At 41.0% G+C, this 20,622-nt stretch overlaps 3 protein-coding genes across 6 annotated transcripts in view; 2 read left to right on the top strand and 1 right to left on the bottom strand.

Moving 5' to 3' along the window:
• LOC135504404 (inositol 1,4,5-trisphosphate receptor type 3-like) overlaps positions 1-994 on the top strand; it is a 46,390-nt gene extending 45,396 nt beyond the window's left edge. The window contains exon 58 of the mRNA XM_064922985.1: positions 155-994. Within this exon, the coding sequence (XP_064779057.1) occupies positions 155-280 (126 nt within the window). The 3' untranslated portion in view covers positions 281-994. The remainder of the gene's footprint in view (positions 1-154) is intronic.
• LOC135504406 (sorting nexin-21-like) lies at positions 987-4,331 on the bottom strand. The gene is made up of 4 exons (XM_064922988.1): positions 4,223-4,331; positions 3,363-3,645; positions 2,901-3,055; positions 987-2,814 (listed from the first exon to the last, which is right to left on the bottom strand). Exons 2-4 carry the CDS (start codon positions 3,631-3,633, stop codon positions 2,044-2,046), a joined length of 1,197 nt encoding a protein of 398 aa, XP_064779060.1. The 5' UTR covers positions 3,634-3,645; positions 4,223-4,331; the 3' UTR covers positions 987-2,043.
• A 498-nt stretch (positions 4,332-4,829) lies between these two features.
• On the top strand, positions 4,830-20,408 carry LOC135504402 (deoxyribonuclease gamma-like). Of its 4 annotated transcripts, XM_064922981.1 has the most exons (10): positions 4,832-5,107; positions 6,249-6,275; positions 6,363-6,517; positions 17,708-17,808; positions 18,066-18,155; positions 18,477-18,589; positions 18,666-18,778; positions 18,931-19,088; positions 19,233-19,329; positions 19,509-20,408. In XM_064922981.1, exons 2-10 carry the CDS (start codon positions 6,260-6,262, stop codon positions 19,659-19,661), a joined length of 996 nt encoding a protein of 331 aa, XP_064779053.1. In that variant the 5' UTR covers positions 4,832-5,107; positions 6,249-6,259; the 3' UTR covers positions 19,662-20,408. The 4 variants fall into 4 exon arrangements, with proteins under 4 accessions (XP_064779056.1, XP_064779053.1, XP_064779054.1 ...); XM_064922984.1 differs by lacking the exon at positions 19,509-20,408 and having other exon boundaries at positions 4,830-5,107; positions 19,223-19,312; XM_064922982.1 differs by lacking the exon at positions 6,249-6,275 and having other exon boundaries at positions 4,834-5,107.
• The last annotated feature ends 214 nt before the right edge of the window (positions 20,409-20,622 follow it).

Genomic DNA, 20,622 nt, shown 5'->3' with positions numbered 1-20,622 from the left:
ATAACACAGCACACTATCTTATCCAGGGCAAGTCACATGACGATCTATTTGGGAGAAATTAGGTGAACTGATGTCCTCATGATATAGGCTAGTGTTTCGAGCAGGATGACCCTGGCCTGGCTGACAGTGTGTTGTTGCACTGTTTTCTGTGTAGATGACTGAGCAGAGGAAGAGGAGGCAGAGGATGGGCTTCGTGGATGTTCAGTCAGGAGGAGCTGGTGCAGCTAGTGTAACCCCCAGTGCTGCTGGAGGAAACCACCAGATGTTCAACAAACCCTGATGTCCCGTCTTACCGCTATAGACTGGAAGAGTCCGCCGGGCCTATACATCCATCCAACACTTTCAGTGATGGAATCATCAATCATGTGTTAAACATAGTGGCAATGTTCTTAGTTGTGACTGAGTTACTGCTGTTGGGTTCTTTGTAAATCAATGTTTTTCTTCAAGGGCCCCTTTAGTACTTACAGTAGTCTGAAGCAATAGAGGAATATCTCAATTGCATACCTCACGTCATCTCCTTCTCAAAACCCTTTGGATGAGAAAGCCAGAGGTCCCTCCCCTCTGACAATGGGTTTTGAGGAGACGATGTATGGAATTGAGATCCTCCACATGTTTTTGGTCGTTTGTCCTCACAGCTATCTATTAATGGCATTTGCACTGTTGCTGTGACAGACGTACCTCAGATGAGGAAATTATGGGAAATTGATTCCTGCAAAGCAGGAAGCAACATGTCCATCCTTTATATGAATGTATTTATATACACTGATTAATACAGTAGGCACATGAGTACCACAATGTTTGAGTGTCTGAAGTATGCATGTGATGTGATGTGATTGGAACACTTGTCACAGGGCCATTGGACTGGTTAGAGAAGTGTCTCCATTGCACTGAGAAATAGTTCTCGGACAGGCCTCAGTAAAAATATTTGATTTTAACTGTGTTTTAACTTCTTTATAACATGCCAGATCTTCCAAATAAAAAATTAATAACTTTGGGGGATAGATTTATTAAACAAAATACATATTCTAATCATTTTAGTATACAAATAAACAGTGAAATGTTAAGGCTAGAGTTCAAAGGTGCAAGGCAGGCACTTTCAGAGATGTAACATTGCATCTAGGCTATTGAGAAAATAATTCTTAGGTTAGTTTGAAATAGTCACTCAAGCAGGTAGACTAGCCTATTTCAGAGTGCAACAAAAGGTTTACCTCCCTGCTCCCACAGGATTGTAGGTCTGCTTTGAAATAACGTCATTAGTGATACAGGACCTGCCTGCAGTATGGCAAAAATACATAGTTAAGTCATACCTCTTGTCTAAAACACACTTCCAGTGGTGCATTCAGATTCTTATTAGGCTCCTCCCTAAGGCATATGAAAGGAAACCAACCTGAATTTCCCCTTATGTAAGTCTAGTGACTCAAATCCAAATCTGGTACAGAGGCTGCATAATACTATAGCAATATAAACAAATCTGGGTTATTGAGAATGATTACAATTCCTTGCTGAAAAGTCTTGATTTAACAAGTAGAAGTGTTGTCAATAGCAGTCAGACAGGTTTTCCCTTCATTCTTGTGTAAACAAGAAAATGACTAACTTGAGCAAAGTTTGTCCTTAAATTCATGTTCTATCCTTTTGTCATCCTAAAGTTATTAATCCACTTACATCTCAATAAGAATGTGAATGGCATAATTGAAAAGTTTTAAAAAGCAGGAGTATTTTTGAAATAGTGGCCTATTTGCTGTTAACTTCTAGAAAAATACAAAGTTATTTCCAAGCAGCTGTATCATAAAATGTGATTAAAAATGACTTGTCTACAATTTACAAGGTAAAACAATCAAGCAAATAATTTGAACTTTATAGACAATTATAACATGCCATTGTTTTCTGCTATTTGTGCATGACTTGGTAGGTAGAGTGTATTCATTAGAATGTCTTAAGAGTTTAGACTGAGTGCTGTCGGAAATACATGTCAAGAGACTAGAGACCAAATCCTTCATTACATGAAATGCTTTCCTCATAACTATGAGCACCATTATCTTTGGGTTAAGTGGCCTTTTCCCGTTTGAGCTTGGCCTTAGTGTCTCCCTCGCTCTCCACCAGGGCCTCCTTTATCAGGTACTCCTTCAGGCTGGGTTGGTTCCTTGTATCAGCCCCAGAGTCCTGGATTTCCTGAAGCAGCACTTCCCACTGCCGCTTATCCTTAGAGATCTTCCATGACAGTCTGACGTTGGTCTGGAGAAGAGGAATGAGCAGTGGGTGAAAGTGGTGCTGCTGCAGGGCCTCCGGTGAGGGGGCCAGGTCCCTCAGGGCTCGGTCACAGTGCTCCTGGGCCTCCCCCAGCTGCTCCAGCTCCTGGAAGCAGGTCACCAGGGCCAACAGGGTGAAGAGCCAGTGGGTGCCCTGCTGGTGATGGGGCTGCTGCTTTCCCTGCTCCTCACAGCCTAGCTTCTCCTGGAGCCTCAGGCCATTGAGCAGAGGGCCCAAGGCTTCCTGGTAACGGCCCACACGCATCAGCATCTGGCCAGCCTGCAGGTCACCCAGGTAGAAGAACTCCAGGAAGGTGGGCGAGCGCCGCAGCTCAGCCAGCGAGTGCATGTGGGTCAGGTACTGCTCAAACGCCCGGCTCCGCTTGGCGATGGTCTCAGCCACAAAGTTTTTACGCAGCTTCTTGCGGGGGAAACCAACGCGCTCCATGTTGTCCCTGTGACGGCGGCGAAGGCAGCTGTGCAGGCGCTTAAAGTCTGTGTATCGCCGGGTGATGGCGGCGGGGGTTTCGTCAAACATCCCAGACTGGATCAAATGGATGGTGTAGAGCTGAGGAGGAGGTGGTACACTGTCAACAAGATGACACACAGGCTAAGCCAGGCAATAGACATTCATCTCTGCTGTTTCACACATACCACATACTTGGAGGAGCTCTCTTGCACCACACTAGCATCAGTCACTTCAAACACCAGCTTCTGAGGAACACTACGGAACCTTAAGCTCCAGCTATCCTGCAGCTGACGTGTGAGCAGGGATGAGCCTCCAGGAGACGGGCCCACTGGGCTGGTGTCTGAGGAACAAAGGCAGATACACGTCAGCTCAGCTAAGACGGCCCTCAGCCCACTCATCTAAAACTGAGAAAGCTCACGTTTGCACAGACTGAAAAACCTGAAGTGAAACTTGCGGTTTCAAATAAGCAGAATACAGTGGAATGAATGCTATTCTTATTCTGGTCAGATAGTTTCAGTTGACTAATAGTATAGTACATTAATGTTTATGCAAAGACATACAGCTCATATTGCTGGATAAGTGTATCCCACCAGCTATCTGCCTGCTATATGGGAGATCATTGTTGTGGATTATAATGTCTACAATACCTGTGCTGCTGAATCCATCCTCTATGGACTCTCCAAGGTAGTCTGAGTCACTGTCTGGTCCTGAGGCCTCACCTGGGTCTTCGGATTCCAGGGCGCTCTCCCCATCGAAGCAGAGTGTTCCCCCAAGCCGCTCTGAGAGACACTCTGTATCATCCTCTAACTCAGAACTCTCCGGGAAACTTTCCTCTGTTACATCAATTGGCTCTTTAGAGACTACTTCTCCTTCTTTGAACAGTGTCCGTCGCAGTCTGTCCATGAGCTTAGAAGCCATCCCAGCAGACCACTAGGAAATAATTTCAGTAAGTTCATTTGATGTCAGATAGTGTACAACCTACAATAACTATGTAGGTGTACATCAACTCAGCTTATAGTCACAATCATTATTTCGTATGGCAATGTGTAAAATCGGTCAACTCTGACAAGCTAACGTTACTACTGTTACACCAACTAAAATGTTTGGATGGAAACATTGCAGCGCATCAATAATGCAAATGTTCTAGCAAGACAACTGGGTAGGGGGCGGGGTCTAGATAAAGAAAATAGCAAACGTTATAGTTAGTAAACGTTAGCTCTTCTTTGAATATTGTCTTTGCCTTTTAACAGACATGCATGCAGTATGGAGAAACAAGCGTTCCAGCTTGTAAAAGCATTCGGCGACTTGAACTAGATACAAAACAAGAAAACTAACTAGGATCAGCAGAAAAGCTAGTTACGAATACACAATAGGGTAACTTAACGCGCTAGCTAGTCAAATTAGCTTGATCAGCTAGCCATCTACGGATAACAACGTACTTTAATTTATTTGGCGAAACCTCGCAGGCAAGCTTCAATTTATAGCTAAAGTCGCAAATCTCACTCACTGTTATAATGGATCCGTAAAGCTCCCTTAGTTATTTCATCAGCAGTATGCCCCTTCTGAGTCTGCCCCAAATTTATTTAGGACAGTCTGTCCAAATAGTGTGTGATTGCGTCCCGGGATTCGGGGCGTTCCTGCATGTGGGCATTCCTGCATCAGGAACGCCCCCGTAATTATGACTGGGGTGCGTTCGTAAATTCACTTTGGTGTTTTCCCATATGTCTGGACGTAGCCAGCAAGCTTGCCAACTTTAGCCAGTGAGTTTGGGTGCTTTACTGCCGTTGTGAGGTCAGAGCGATTGGATGAACCCTGCTCCTTTATTTAAATAAACCAGAACTGTGACCATGATTAAACATATTTGAAAAGTGGTCATGACTGATTCAGACCTGTGTAGTTTGTTAACTCTCACATCTCTGTTGCCCCTGAGAGACCTTTAAAAAATACAATTTACTCCTACAAGTAGATTCCAGCTTTATGCAAACAAAAAGAGGTGGGACATATCTGACAGGAAGATGTGTTGAAGGTGTGGTGAAACCCATAGAGAGTGATAGAGGCCTCTGGTGGCCAAAAGGGTAAAAACATGGGCAGTGCCATTGAGGGCTTCCACCCTTTCCAACTTCATTTACTGATCCCTCCTGGTGACCCTGATGGAGTCATGTTTTTAAGAAGAAAATTGACTACTTCAAAATGGAGATTGCTTCAATGGCGCTGTCCATGTTGTCACAGACTCTACAATGGCACAGATACAAAGATGAGTCCTCTATCTATCTCTGTGGGTGAAAATTTTCACCTAGTGACAGCCATTGGGGAGTTTGGGTAAGGTGTGTAAAGATTAGCCTAATATAACACCTTGGTGTGCCTGGAATTGATCAAATTCTCATCAAAGAAGGTAGGCTAATGATTCTCTCTGTTTCTGTTAAAATATTTAATCTTCACCTTTCTCACCAGAAGCTTCTAAATGTATGTTTGATTTCATGCCTTTGTGTATTGTACAAACACTATCATGGAGACGATTGCTCTTTTTGAGTCTGCGTTTGGCACTGTAGGTTTTTGAGTCTCAGCTGTATGCTGTGGTTAGTCAATTTTCCTCTGGTGGGATTGTTTAAAGAAACAATCGAAATTGAATCAGGGCCATGTTGGGTGTGTTTGATTTGGTAAACACTTCCGTCTGGAATGTTTTTAATTTCTAGATGTTTCCCCTAACCTTGGAACACAAAGATCATAGTGGGACTCTAGTTAGTTGAATCCAAGCTTCTGTTTTAAACTTTAACAATGACTTCCCAAATGCAGAAACAGCCTGGAGTGGAATTCTACCACCAGTATACTGCGTCAGGGCTGGGCTAGGGCTTACTAAGGAAGCAGGACAGCTGGTTGGATTGGTGTGCTCCCTCTCTATTGTTCAACAGCACTGTCAAATGTGACTGAACACGCAAGGACACAGTTTCTCTATCCAACAGGTCAAATTCAAACTGATTGTATCACTATTATGCAATCACCGTCAATGGTGGAGCACAGCAATGAACTGTTTGCTTCTCTAACAAAGACTAGTTAATACAATGCTGGAGGCGTCACTACAGACCCTGGTTCGATTCCAGGCTGTATCACAACCGGCCGTGATTGAGAGTCCCAAGCGGTGGCACACAATTGGCCCAGCGTTGTTAGGGTTTGTCCGGGGTAGGCCGTCATTGTAAATAAGAATTTGTTCTTAACTGACTTGCCTATTTAAAATAATACATTGCTTGAGTGAAGCTTAATGTGAGGATTGTGAAAGATTTACCTTTTGAACAACTCTTTCAGATTGACATTCACTCACTGCCCTGGAGTTGACAAACACACTGATAATGCAGGACACAGCTCCAAATGACTAACCCGACATTCAGGAAAAACTAGTTTAGGGTTTATATTGCAGAGCTGTTTACACACAACTGTGTTGCTTTGCTGAATGACATCCTGGACTCATTCATCTCTTCACATGGTGCCACAACTGTTACTTAGCAGGTATTACATTAGGAATCTGTTTTTTTAAACAGAAAGGTTGGTGATGAACCGTGATCTGAGTGATTACCATTTTAATGACTCACAATGTATAGTAAAAAAAATGAATATGTCGATGCCCAGTAATTTCACGTCTTTTCTATTAACAGCAAGCAGCTCAGTCATGAGTTGCCCCACTCCTCTCCTCCTCCTTCTCATTGGTATTTATGGACCATGTTCAGGCTTCAAGATATGTGCCTTCAACATCCAGAACTTCGATGTCATCAAATCAGCCAACTACAGAGTGATGCACACTCTGACCAAGGTGACTCTTGTCTTTTCAGAATAATACAGGCTTACAAGAAGAAAACTTTTGCTTTTAGTGAAGAGTGGCTCAAAAGAGAAACTAAGATTTTGTATAATTTCAGCCAGTAGCTTTGAAAACTAGTGCTCACACGCCAAAACGGGTCCCCCGAAAATGTTGCACAATTTAGTATGAGATGTTATGGACTGCAATTTTTTTTTATTTGCAATTTGTATACGTTACGAATTCCAATTCATACAATATGTTACGAATTTCTAGCTTAGTGCTTAAGATCCTGGACAGCATCTTTAACTATAGTGTCATACTGTTGTGTAAATCAGTCTCAAATTCATCTTAATAACCACTTAAATGTAGGGTGTCCTAAATAGGGGACCTTCGTATTCAATGTCGTCTAAAATGAGAACAGTAGCCCCTATCCGTGAATACAGGGTGTCTCCTGAAAGCTGGTGATCTTGGCTTTCCATACGTACCATACAATCTTTGGTCCGGCTAGTACCATATATGGGCGTAGAGCCATAAGGTGTCAGGTCACACCCTATATACACTTGAACAACGTTGATATGTGGTGAAAGCGAAGATTCCAAAGATGATACGGATGTTATTTTTCGGCCTGTGACCTACCATTATCGAGTCACATCCCAGAGATCCAAGAAGTTCATTTTATACTTTGTTTTCACTAAACAACAAACATCTTACAACATACGCTTCGATTTGGCCTGTGTTTGAGCAAGGTTCTTACGAACAAAAGTAGCCCATTAAGTTACCAATGTTCTCCGGTAACGTATGGATGAAGTAGAACACCAATGTCCACCCAGTGACCACATCTTAGTGAACAAAAGAAGTGGTTAGACTGGGGAGGGGATAAAGTCAAATATGGACAGTCGTGTAGCCAATAAGGTAAGCTTCATAGCTATTTTGAGTAATGCGGCCCATTACTACCGGCATTTTGAAAGGATGCACTCCAGAGCGCATCATAATATTTTGAACGGATTCTTTCATCGCTTTGGCATAAAAATGGCTTATCAGGAATGTAAAAAGCAAGCAAACTACCCAATAGGGGAGTAAAACATTTACAAAAGCCAGGTATAGGGACTTTGGAGGAAATTCTTAGTGAGTCAAACAGAGAGGCTGGGAGCGACCTTGACGACTCTGGCAAATAAATATTTACTGTAAGGATTGGATTCAGTTTTAGTTCTGTATGTAAATTATTTTGCATAGCGTTCTATATATAGTATGTATTTCAGTGGAGGCTGCAGAGGGGACAATGGCTCATAATAATGTCTGGAATGGCATCAAACACCTGGAAACCATGTGTTTGATGTATTTGATACCATTCCACTGTCTGCTCCAGTCATTACCTGTTTTCCCCAATTAAGGTGCCACCAACCTCCTGTGATGCATTTAGTACTTTTTATATAGTTGTGGTCTGCTTCTTTTTGTTTTGTATTTACAGTATAGTGGTGTCCTGTGTATCATTCCAAAGTAGTTACATGTTGTATTTGTTTCACACTTGTTTACTGGTATATATTGGATATATTCTGTGTAACTTTGGAGAGGCCACCAAATTCTTACGGCCATTGTTTAAAACAAAACCTTTATTGAATATTAAAACATACAATGTACTTGCAGTGAAGCTGCTCAACATTTACATTACCTTTAGTCATTTAACAGACTCCCATCCAGAGCAACCCACAGAAGCAACCAGGGTTAAAGCCCTGCTCAAGGGCACGTCGACAGATATCCTACAGGGTCAATTGGCAGCTTCATTAAATAGTACCCGCAAAACACCAGTCTCAATGTCAAAAGTGAAGAGGCAACTCCGGGATGCTGGCCTTCTCGGCAGAGTTGCAAAGAAAAAGCCATATCTCAGACTGGCCAATAAAAAGAAAAGTTTAAGATGGGAAGTACAGGAGGAAGTACAGTTCCCGCTCAGCCCAGTCAAAACTGTTCGCTGCTCTGGCCCCCCAATGGTGGAACAAACTCCCTCACGACGCCAGGACAGCGGAGTCAATCACCACCTTCCGGAGACACCTGAAACCCCACCTCTTCAAGGAATACCTAGGATAGGATAAAGTAATCCTTCTCACCCCCCCCTTAAATGATTTAGATGCACTATTGTAAAGTGGCTGTTCCACTGGATGTCAGAAGGTGAATTCACCAATTTGTAAGTCGCTCTGGATAAGAGCGTCTGCTAAATGACTTAAATGTAAATGTAATGAAAAAGAACACAGACACTGGACAGAGGAACTCTGCTTAGAAGGCCAGCATCCATGTTTTTGCGGGTACTATATAATGAAGCTGCCAGTTGAGGACTTGTGAGGTGTCTGTTTCTCAAACTAGACACTAATTTAAACTTGCTCAGTTGTGCACCGGGGCCTCCCACTCCCACGCCTCCCACACGGTTAGAGACTGTTTGCTCTGTTCTGTGAAGGGAGTAGTACACAGCGTTGTATGAGATCTTCAGTTTCTTGGCAATTTCTCGCATGGAATAGCCTTCATTTCTCTTTGTTTCTGGCCATTTTGAGCCTGTAATCAAACCCACAAATGCTGATGCTCCATATACTCAACTCGTCTAAAGAAGGCCAGTTTTATTGCTTATTTAATCAGAACAACAGTTTTCTGCTGTGCTAACATAATTGCAAAGGGTTTTCTAATGATCAATTAGCCTTTTAAAATGATCAACTAGGATTAGCTGTTTCCAGCTACAGCAGTAATTTATGACAATAACAAAGTCTACACTGAATTTCGGATCAATTTGATGTTATTTTAATGGACAATCTTTTTTCTTTTCTTTAAAAAACAAGGACATTTCTAAGTGACCCCAAACTTTTAAACAGTAGTGAATATCTTTCAACTATGCTGTGATGTTTAACCTACAATTGGAATTTCTTGAACAGAATCCACAGATTGTGAGTTGAAGATAAATACTTTTACTCAAAGTATAGTAATTGGCTGACCAGGTCTCTCCAGATCTCCCAGCAATGCTATTTCAATTTTAGATTAATGTTATGCTTTTTCAGCCATTCCTGAACCTGAGACCAGAAAGGGGCTACCTGAGGGCAATATCAAAACAAATAGTCTATTGATTCTGTATCCTCACAACAAAATCTGCAAGGCTGCAGTGATTGTATATGCCAAATATTCAACATTTTGTTGGCGGCAAGTATTCTGTGCAATCATTTTAGCTGAAAGGCATGACGTCTTGAATCTTGCATTGTTTTATATATCAACTCATACACCATGGACCATGGAATCGGTACATCAACTATTTTGCAATCTGTATGACACAGCTGTCAACTTCCTGGTCCTCAAATGAAATTGGCATACTTTCCTATTTATGCTATTTTTATTCCTCTGTCAGTTTTGATCCTTTATATTGGGCACACACCAGTTCCCTACCTCCTCCCACTGCCACCTGTCTCCTCCATTTCTGGGGTAATTCTGTAATTAATTGGTTGTAATCTTGGATTGAGCATACCTTCCCATACAATTCTGATAACGCCATGAAATATGACTCTACAATTCCAATTTCATTTTAAAACGATACCCTTTTCAAACATTCAGCCATAATATTTATATTTTCAGTGGGATTAAATTGTAACCAGCTCTGTAATGCTTGTTTGAAAAAATAAATGATATGAAAAAGGTCTCATTTTCAATTAATCGAAAATGAGACATGGAAATCTGAACAGGGAAAAAAGGAAGTTTTTAAACAATGGATGAGCTTTTCATAGTAATCTACATGAGAACCATTTAGGGTTCAAGTCAAACCTTTGTATAAGTGAAGCGTTTAAAGGTTTTATAATTAATTATCTCAACCCACCCAGTTCATATTCAATATAGATAAGATAAAGTGTGCCTGTCTGGTTGAGCATCCTAGATAAAGCTAAATATGTTTTGCTCATATGATTTGAGAAATGAATCATCAGGAGTAAGTATTGCCATAAGTCAGTAAACTGAGATATGACTAAGGATTTTACCACTCTATGGTTGCAGGATCGTGTCTATTTTTACTAGTTTTCTATTGAAATTCATTGTGGAGAGGTCATTTATATCTTTTGTGATATTAATACCAAGTATGTCTACTTCACCGTCAGCCCATTTTATAGGTAATCTGAAGGGTAATGTGCTAGTTATATTTTTAAAGATCCAATACGTAATATTGTACATTTTATCATAATTAGGTTTTAGTCCAGAAAAGTTATCTAGATCTTCAATGAGACATTGCAGGGACTAGTTTTTGGACTCAATATAAAACTTGAGTCATCGGCATACATGGACACCCTTGTTTTTAATATTTGCATTTTTTAATACTCTGTTATTTGAACTGATTTTAATTGCTAGCATTTCGATGGCCATAACAAATATATATGGTGACAGTGGACACCCTTGTTTGACTTCTTTCGATGATTCAAAACTCTCTGTGAAGTAGCCGCTATTTACCATTTTACACCTCTGGTTGCTATACATTACTTTTACCCATTTTATAAGAGGCTCCACACATTTATAAATAAAATCCAGTCTTTATCAAAGGCCTTTTCAATATCCGCTATAAATACCAGGCCTGGCTTCTTAGATGTTTCATGTTCTATTATTTCTAGTAGTCGCATATTATCTCCAATGTATTGTCTATGTAAAAAACGTGTCTGATCAGGATGAACAATACCTGGTAAAACCTTTTTAATTCTGAGTGCTATGCATTTCGCTAGTATACTCAGCAAAAAGGTTAGCCTACGTTAGCTCAACCGTCTCGCTGATGGGACATCGATCCCATAGAGGTTAAGGCTATAAAACTGTTAAATAGCCATCATTAGCCAGTACCCAGCCCTGAACTTAGTCACTGTCACTAGCCGGTTACTCAACCCTGCACCTTAGATGCTGCTGCCCTAAGTACATAGACATGGGATCACTTTAATAATATTTCCATACTGTTTATTAATTCTGTGTGTGAGAGAGCTTACGATTACTGAGTTACAGTTCATATAAGGAAATCAGTCATTTGAAACAAATTCATTAGGTCCTTATCTATGGATTTCACTTGACTGGGCAGTGGCGCAGCCAGGGGTGGGCCTGGGAGGGCATTGTCCCACCCAGTTGGGAGTCAGACCTGCCAATCAGAAGTAGTTTTTCCCCACAAAAGGGCGTTATTACAGACACAAATACTCCTCAGTTTCATCAGCTGTCCAGGTGGCTGGTCTCAGACGATCCCGCAGGTGAAGAAGCCGGATGTGGAGGTCCTGGGCTGGTGTGATTACACGTGATCTGGGGTTGTGAAGTTGGCTGGATGTACTGCCAAATTCTCTAAAATGACATTGGAAGCAGCTAATGGTAGAGAAATGAACATTCAATTCTCTGGGAACAGAGACATCTGTGGCATTGTGTTGTAACAAAACTGTACATTATAGAGTGGCCTTTTATTGTCCCCAGCACAGTGCACCTGTGTAATGATTATACTATTCGGACACTTTGGAGAGGTTAAAAGATTGTCCCCTGACACCTCCACACTGAGAGAGGTTGTTATTGTGGAAATTGTGTTTTTATAGTGACCAATAACATTCAGGCTTATTCAATGTGTAATAGCAGTGGAATTACCTTATTTACATACTTTGGAGAGGTTGAGGTAACACTTGGCGATGTCCCTTGACCACACCTGACACCCCTTACTAAAACGTCTGAAGTTCTAGCTGTTGTCTATTAATCCCGGGTTTTTTCCCGATGTTTTTTTAAAGTTGTTGTGGAAGGCATCTGTTTCCATGACTATTCATCAATAATTGACTTAGCTTGTCCATGTAAAGATGACAAAAAAAAAATAACATGGTTGGTTTGTGTGCCTGATTCCATCTATGGTCTTACCATTTCCTTATCTCTCAGGTGTTTTCTTTCCAATGATGCCAAGTTGATGCATGTTCTTATAATTAAAAGCAGTTACTTTTGGTTATTTCTATATAGGAGGAAATGTACATTTTTGCCATTACATTGTTTTACTTAAGGCAAGCTCTTTGCAGACTCAAGATTTGGCGTGTTGCAATGTCGTTTTTCGTTACAAAAGGAAGTGCTCCTTGGAATACACTTAGACATACTGTTTTACTACCCGAAAATGACGACATGTTGCATAATTTCTTCTGCGGGTTCCTTGATCTGATCTAAAGGCTATTCATCAAATTAGCCTATTTTGCCTTGATAACCAAATATAATTTCAGCAACTGTTCAAACCGTAAACCAAACCACAAGAATCCACGCCAAAAGGTGTTTTGTTTCGGAGTACTAACTAGTGATTTACAGACAATTGTGAAATGGTATAATTAAGTTATAATGCCCTCAAAGCCGGTGTTTGGAGGATATATTGGCATGGTTCGTCTTGAAGCACTGGCTTCGAGGACTTTATCACTTTTCTACAACGGGTTACCAACATAATCAAATAATGATGTACATATTTTCATGAATTTAAGTATGAATAAATTCATCAAAATATTTCATGCTTCCACAAGATAGTCCTGACACATCTAGGGTTGCTACCCAAGCCAACTGGTCGTTTGTTCTATCGGTTCTGTTGCCAGAGAAGTGACAGTTATTCAGTGTTTTTGTTCTGTATCTATGGACATGACCCAGTCATTCGTTCTAAATGTTCTATTGCCATACAGGCTGGTACTGTTCTTATCCCTGAGTCACGTCAAACAGTGAAGCCAGAATAACAACAAAGTGTTTGCATTTGTTTAAGCTGTTTTCTAGTGACATTTATTTGGATACATCTATAACAATGAGCTATTGAGATGCGATTTCACCTGGCATAGAACATGTGCTCTGTCTGAAGGAAACTGTTGTTCAGGTGCTAGCCAACAACACAGCTAACACAGAAGCTGGAAAGACTGCAAATTAGCTGCAATTCGTTTCGTTTTACTTGTTTTCTATTGATATTTTTTTGTATATATTTGCAAATGTATTACTTTTTTAAAAACTATCACATTTACATAAGTATTCAGACCCATTACTCACTACTTTGAAGCACATTTGGCAGCGATTACAGCCTCGAGTCGAATTGGGTAGGACCCTACAAGCTTGGCACACCTGTATTTGGGGAGTTTCTCCCATTCTTCTCTGCAGATCCTCTCAAGCTCTGTCAGGTTGAATGGGGAGCATCGCTGCGCAGCTATTTTCAGGTCTCCAAAGGTGTTCAAGTCCGGGCTCTGGCTGGGCCACTCAAGGACATTCAGACTTGTCCCGAAGCCACTCCTGCATTGTCTTGGCAGTGTGCTTAGGGTCCTTGTCCTGTTGGAAGGTGAACCTTCACCCCAGTCTGAGATCTTGAGCTCTCTGAAGCAGGTTTTCATCAAGGATCTCTCTGTACTTTGCTCCGTTCATCTTTGCCTCAATCCTGACTTGTTTCTCAGTCCCTGTCACTGAAAAACATCCCCACAGCATGATGATGCCACCACCATGCGTCACAGGATGGTGCCAGGGCCCTCATTTATCAATGTTACGTAGAAAAGCTTCTAAATGAACTCGTAAGAAGATTTAAAATGATTGCAAGTACAATAAAGAGCGTCTGCTAAATGACTTAAATGTAAATGTAAATATTTATCAATTGCTCGTACGCTTGATTTACACACATCTGTAAGTATTTTGCCTTGATGAATCCGACACATTCTAAAACACTGTGCTAGTGCACTTGAAGTCTCATTTACATAACTAACTGCCCTAAATGACCATTTATGGTCACAAACCTTCCCTTTTAAAGCTGCAAGAAATGTCACTGATTTCTGTCCGCCAATATGGAGAAAACATAATCAGACGCAGAAATAGGACTTTTGATCACTGAAGTGGAAGTCAAACAAGCCATACTTTTGGAGCCCTCAGCAATGGCTTGTCAAATAAGATTTTATTTTTTTAAATATTGCTTGGGAGCAGGTTAGAGCTGTGGTAACTTCTGCTTCATCTGAGTGCAGAAACAGTTAATGAAATTAAAAAGAAATGGTTTGATTTGAAAACATGCAGCAGCAGCAACAACAACAAAAAGAATGATCCACAAAAGGGATAAGTGCAACAGGAGGAGGGCAGAGTGACTCTTCACTGTCTGCTATGGACCAGTGCATTTGGAGCATAATTGGAGAGACCTCAGTGTCTGGCATCATTTGTGATGGTGATACTGAGGACCCTCTCCTAGACCCTAAAGGAATACCAGACAAACCAACTGATGGTAAGTCAAGATTTATTTTCGCAACCATATTCAGACATGGACCACATCTAAATATTTTTTTCTTGACAATAAATATAACAAAACATGAAATCTTCACAGAAGGGTGTCCTCTTTGGCGACCGCTTCAGCTTTTCCTCTTGACGCAGTCCTGAAACAACGAGGAGATCAACACATCAATTATTGGACTCAAACAGCAGCTGGAGGATGTATGCAATGGCCTGAGAGAGAAATCAATAATTGAAAGAACTTGTTGATTGTGTCAAAAGTGAGACAAATTCTGGTGAAATGTAAATGCGTTTTCCTTGTCAATTTGATTGTTTTCCTTGTCAATGTAATTTCAGAGGCAAACCTTGCTAGGCTGGTATTGCAGTGTGCCTCCTGTCCCAGATAAGCACAGCCAGTGCCCTTTCAGCAGGCCTATGGTGTGCTCCACTGTTCTTGTGCATGCATGGGCTTGGTTGTACCTTGCCTCTTGTTGGTTTGTGAGGGGAGTCATAAGCCATGGTTTTTAATGGGTAGCCCCAGTCTCCTGCAGATATGAACACAACATGCAGATATTGTTTCCCAGTAGAGGTCTAACATGACAAATAAAACATAAGCCATCCATCCTCAACAGCTCCTTCCTGGAGGTTAAGGCTGACTGAACTGAGTCATGTGTCCCATCCGGCCATTTGGCCACTACATTCAACAAAGCCAAATGTGAATCACCGATGACCTGCACATTGACAGAATGGAAACCTTTTCTGTTGAATTTGTTCAATGATGGTGCTTTTATTGCGATGTGGGTGCAGTCAATTACTCCAAAACGCATTGAGAAATCTAGCTATGGTATGGAAATCCCTTTTCACTCTGGCCTGTTGCACAGCAGTGTATGGAAACTGTATGTATTGTGGGGTCAATGAAATAATGCCATGAAGGACTGCAGGCAATATTCATCTCATTGTTAGTTGTGTAATGCCAGACCGATCCTCAATCTCCCGCTGGAATGTTCCTGTGGCCAAAAATCCCAGGGTGGAGAGGACTTGGGTATGCACTAGGATGCAATTGGTGCATTTCGTCTCCCTTTCTAATACTGGAGAGAGTTGTTTGCAGAGATACAATAAAATATGCCTTGGAAAACAAAATCTACTAATAAGCCAATAAGTCACTCTCAGGGGAAAAAAATCCACATGCTCATTGAAAACACGCTCCCCGCATAATGCAGCTTGTGCCAGGTCCTCCAGAAATGCAAGATTTGCCATTTTGGACAAGTCACCGTGCCTCAGTAAGAAAATGTGGAAAAGGTCAAGGGGTCTGAATACTTTCCGAATACACTGTATATCCATAAAAATTATGCTGATTCGTGATTTCGACTGGCTGAGAAAAGCTGCCTGTCGGTCTTCCCGTCTTCTGACACGTTCATCACTACGCAACAGCTAGATCGAATTTGAATATTGAAACAATGTTGTTGTTTTTTTTTTTAAATTTTATAATGTCTAAATGCTTTTTATAGTGGAGATCGAGTTCATAAATTGCCTGGCTAGGCTGATGAGACCGTGGATTGCGCAGTCCGGTGGAACAGAATAAGCAAGCATTTTAAAGACATGGTTTAAGTGGGCGATCATTTTGTGAAATAGAGACTGGTTGGAATTCGGTTTTAACCAATCAGCATTCAGGATTTGATCCACGGGTTGTATTAGGTGCTGAAGACCACTCGCTAGCCATGTGCTTTTTTTTCTCATGACCAAAACATGCCATTTTATTTTTATCTGAAATGGGAATGAATATACCAGCAGTAGGTCACTCCTATAGTGTTTTAGGTTACACTGGCAATTATACAAATATTTGCAAGGGCATATTTTTTTCTTTATAAACATGATTATTTCACATGTTAATGTGAGAAGCTAAAAAGGCTACTGTAGCTAGCTTGCTATGTTTTTAGCCAGGCTAAAGCTAGCTGCTACTACTACCAAGGGAAGGCGATTCTTCCTTGCTTTCACAAAATGAGAAGACAAAAATAACAACTTTGCTATCGCCCCCTTGTGAATGGGACCGACGAGGATATCATGTTACCAAAAAGGTGTCCGCTGCTCCAAAAATCCCATTTCACCTGCACGCATTTTTTTATTTCACCTTTATTTAACCAGGTAGGCTAGTTGAGAACAAGTTCTCATTTGCAACTGCGACCTGGCCAAGATAAAGCTTAGCAGTGTGAGCAGACAACACAGAGTGACACATGGAGTAAACAATTAACAAGTCAATAACACAGTACAAAAAAGGGGAGTCTATATACATTGTGTGCAAAAGGCATGAGGAGGTAGGCGAATAATTACAATTTTGCAGATTAGCACTGGAGTGATAAATGATCAGATGGTCATGTACAGGTAGAGATACTGTTGTGCAAAAGAGCAGAAAAGTAAATAAATAAAAACAGTGTGGGGATGAGGTAGGTGAAAATGGGTGGGCTATTTACCGATAGACTATGTACAGCTGCAGCGATCGGTTAGATGCTCAGATAGCACATGTTTGAAGTTGGTGAGGGAGATAAAAGTCTCCAACTTCAGGGATTTTTGCAATTCGTTCCAGTCACAGGCAGCAGAGTACTGGAACAAAAGGCGGCCAAATGAGGTGTTGGCTTTAGGGATGATCAGTGAGATACACCTGCTGGAGCACGTGCTACGGATGGGTGTTGCCATCGTGACCAGTGAACTGAGATAAGGCGGAGCTTTACCTAGCATGGACTTGTAGATGACCTGGAGCCAGTGGGTCTGGCGACGAATATGTAGCGAGGGCCAGCCGACTAGAGCATACAAGTCGCAGTGGTGGGTGGTATAAGGTGCTTTAGTGACAAAACGGATGGCACTGTGATAAACTGCATCCAGTTTGCTGAGTAGAGTGCATGTAGATCAACAGAGTGAAGCGTATAGTAACCTTTTAGGCCACAGCTGTATAATCTAGTTATTTTTCAGTGATTGTTAGACATTCATGTTCTGACCTTGTTGGTTGATTGTCCACAGGTTGTGTCTCGCTGTGACATCTGTCTCCTTCAGGAGGTAAAAGACCTACAGGGCAAAGCCACCAAAGCTCTGTTGGGGAGACTCAACAGATACAGTACTAGGTACAGTAGAATCTATATACTGTAACAGGTATCTAATAATACTCTACCAGATGCAACGTTCAATCATTCACGCTAAATTGTTTTGTTTGTTTGATTCCTCTTTGATTGTTTTTGCTCCCTGTAAAGTGTATTGAGGCCTTTGTTAAATGCACTTGAAATACATCGATTTGAGTTATAAAGAAATTCTTTATTTATGCTAGACATTTTTTTCCACTTCATTTATCGACTCAGACCCATTTTTGTTCATTTTGTCTTAGATATGATGACCAATATCACTATAAGTATGTTGCCAGTGGAGGTCTGGGGCGGACACCTGAAGACCAGGAGCAATATGTCTATCTGTACCGGTAAGAGACACCATTTTACATTATATATTTGAATCCTGAGCTGACTAGGTGAAAGATCTGTCGATGGGCCCTTGAGCAAGGGACATATCCAGATCGACTTACAGGAGCAATTAGTGTTGTCTGCTAAATGACTCAAATCTGTGTATATTTCAGAGCTCTTACATCACATTCATTTACAAATGCTATTCTCATGACGTAAACTTGCAATCATTTAAAACCTCCTAAATATGCTGCCTCCCCTGTCCTACTCTTTAATTATCTGTCACCCTGCTTAACTTTAAGCCCAAGTGAATTATGCTATAACTAAATGCCTCTCCACAGGAATGAGACTGTAGAGTTGACAGATAGGTACCAGTACGCTGACAAAAAGGAAGGGGGTGTGGATGCTTTCTCCAGAGACCCCTTTGTTGTTAGATTCCAAGCCAAGGAAACAGGTTGGTTATTTTAAGTTCATGAGAATTGAAATTCAATCTGTGCTGTTTTGATAACTAATGATCTTCCTCTGAACAGTGATAGGAGACTTTGCTCTGATCCCACTGCACACTACGGCCTCTGACGCAATCAAGGAGATTGACAAGCTTTATGATGTCTTTGAGGAAATAAAAAGGAAGTGGAATACTGAGGTGAGACATGACAAGACTGGGAGAACAATTTCAACTAACTGTTTGTGTTTTTGTTTGGCTATAGTAAGATGAATTCAATTACTGTTTTATCTGTCATGCTATATTATCCACATATCTAACCTACACCAATGTAATGCCACTGTGTCCTATAGAAAGTGATGTTCCTTGGAGCCTTCAATGCTGGTTGTGGGCACATGACAAGGCAGGACAAGGCAAACATCAGACTGTTCTCAAACCCTGGATTCTTCTGGTTGATCGGGGACAAGGTGGACACCACTGTTGGAGACCTCACCAGCTGTGCCTATGACAGGTGGGTGGAAATTAGAAAATGAGCTGCACTTAAATTATACATTCTTTGAATTAGGGATTATTTTGATTATAGACAATCTGCATTGATGGATACAATAACATATTACTATTCAGCTCTATTGACTTGACACTTAGTTTTTCTTAGGATTGTGGTACACGGACAGCCCTTCTTAAAGGCCATCAAACCTTATTCAGCTCGGGTCTTCAACATCGCCAAGGAGTATAAACTCTCAAAGGAAATGGTAATGCTCTTTTCAAACAATATTTTATCATGTGTTTTAGCATTTCAAACCCTTTTCCATCTTGAAAAGCCCCCAGGAAAAGCGGCACCATGCCAGGAATGCCAAAGTTGTATTTTTTAATGTATTTTTCTTCTGTCATAGATATCATGACACAGAATAAACTCAGTTCGTCATTTCAGGTTCTGGAAGTGAGTGACCACTTCCCTGTGGAAGTGGAGCTGAAGACTAAATCGTCGGGGCAGCTTCAAGCTCAGGTTCAGCCTCTCCTCTTAATCGCGGTCTCTGTCATAACCTACGTCCTGCACATCTTACCTTCGACCAGTGTGCTGTGAGGAGGACTGAGGGCCTTCTCGAAGTATGAACCATAGCAATATAACTAATTCTATGGTATTTACATCTAAAACTTCCACGAGCAGCTTGTCCTCTCATGCAGGGGTTCACAAACCTCTCTTCGGGGACACCTAGACACTTCAGAATTTTGTTGTAGCCCTGAACTAGCTAACCTGATTAATCTAATCAAGGTCTTGATGATTAGTTGACAAGTTTAATCAGGTGTGCTAGCTCTGGAATAGATCTAATATAGGGAACTGCTGGGGGTCCCCGAGAAGAGGTTTGAAAACCACTGCTCTAATGCACAGTGATGATTACATCTTTGGCTGGTCCCCTTGAGGTTGCATGAAGATTTAAGACATTAAGAGGCAGCAACATTATCACTACATGAGTTAGTTGATGGCAAAATGTCCCTCATCTCCTTTTTCCCAACATATCTATGAATTTGCTCTGGTGATGGGTTACTGATCCCCAGTTGCGCTGACATCCTGTTTCAAGTATTTGACTCACATCTTGAATGGAAGGCTACAGCTTCCTGAAGCCCCCACTTCTGTCAATAATCTTTGCTTTTAATAACAGATAAATAAATATTATACTTTGTAAATGCATAGTTGTAAATATTTCAGGTTACATTTTATAGGTTAAGACATTCTATAATAATGTGGTTTCAACATTGTCACTAAATGTGTTTAAAATGTTCCATGCCTGTACTGTACATATTATTTGAATAAAACATGTATTGAAAACTATGTAGACTATAATTTACCTAGCTAGGACACTTTTCAAAATGGGATTAGGATGCCTCTGAATTGATTTCTATCAATGAAATAACAAAATGTATCAGCAAGTTAAAGAGATCTCCAGAGAATGATGGCCTTATTATACATATTTTCAGGAGGATATTGTTGAATTTCTATTTAATGTCTTTAAGGAAGCAATTGATTTAGGGGTCCTGCCTGTTTC

The sequence above is a fragment of the Oncorhynchus masou genome, chromosome 18 (assembly GCF_036934945.1).
Source record: "Oncorhynchus masou masou isolate Uvic2021 chromosome 18, UVic_Omas_1.1, whole genome shotgun sequence".
Lineage (NCBI taxonomy): Eukaryota > Metazoa > Chordata > Actinopteri > Salmoniformes > Salmonidae > Oncorhynchus > Oncorhynchus masou.
Note: the sequence above shows the minus strand (reverse complement) of the source record. Positions and strands in the feature narration are given on the sequence as shown.

Coding starts and splice junctions, on each gene's coding strand:
- LOC135504406 (XM_064922988.1), bottom strand. CDS start 3,633: ATGGCTTCTAAGCTCATGGACAGACTGCGACGGACACTGTTCAAAGAA. Junction 3,056..3,362: donor GGATGGATTCAGCAGCACAG/GTATTGTAGACA, acceptor TTTGTTCCTCAG/ACACCAGCCCAGTGGGCCCG. Junction 2,815..2,900: donor AGAGCTCCTCCAAGTATGTG/GTATGTGTGAAA, acceptor CCTCCTCCTCAG/CTCTACACCATCCATTTGAT.
- LOC135504402 (XM_064922981.1), top strand. Junction 17,809..18,065: donor CTCAACAGATACAGTACTAG/GTACAGTAGAAT, acceptor ATTTTGTCTTAG/ATATGATGACCAATATCACT. Junction 18,779..18,930: donor AAAGGAAGTGGAATACTGAG/GTGAGACATGAC, acceptor TGTGTCCTATAG/AAAGTGATGTTCCTTGGAGC.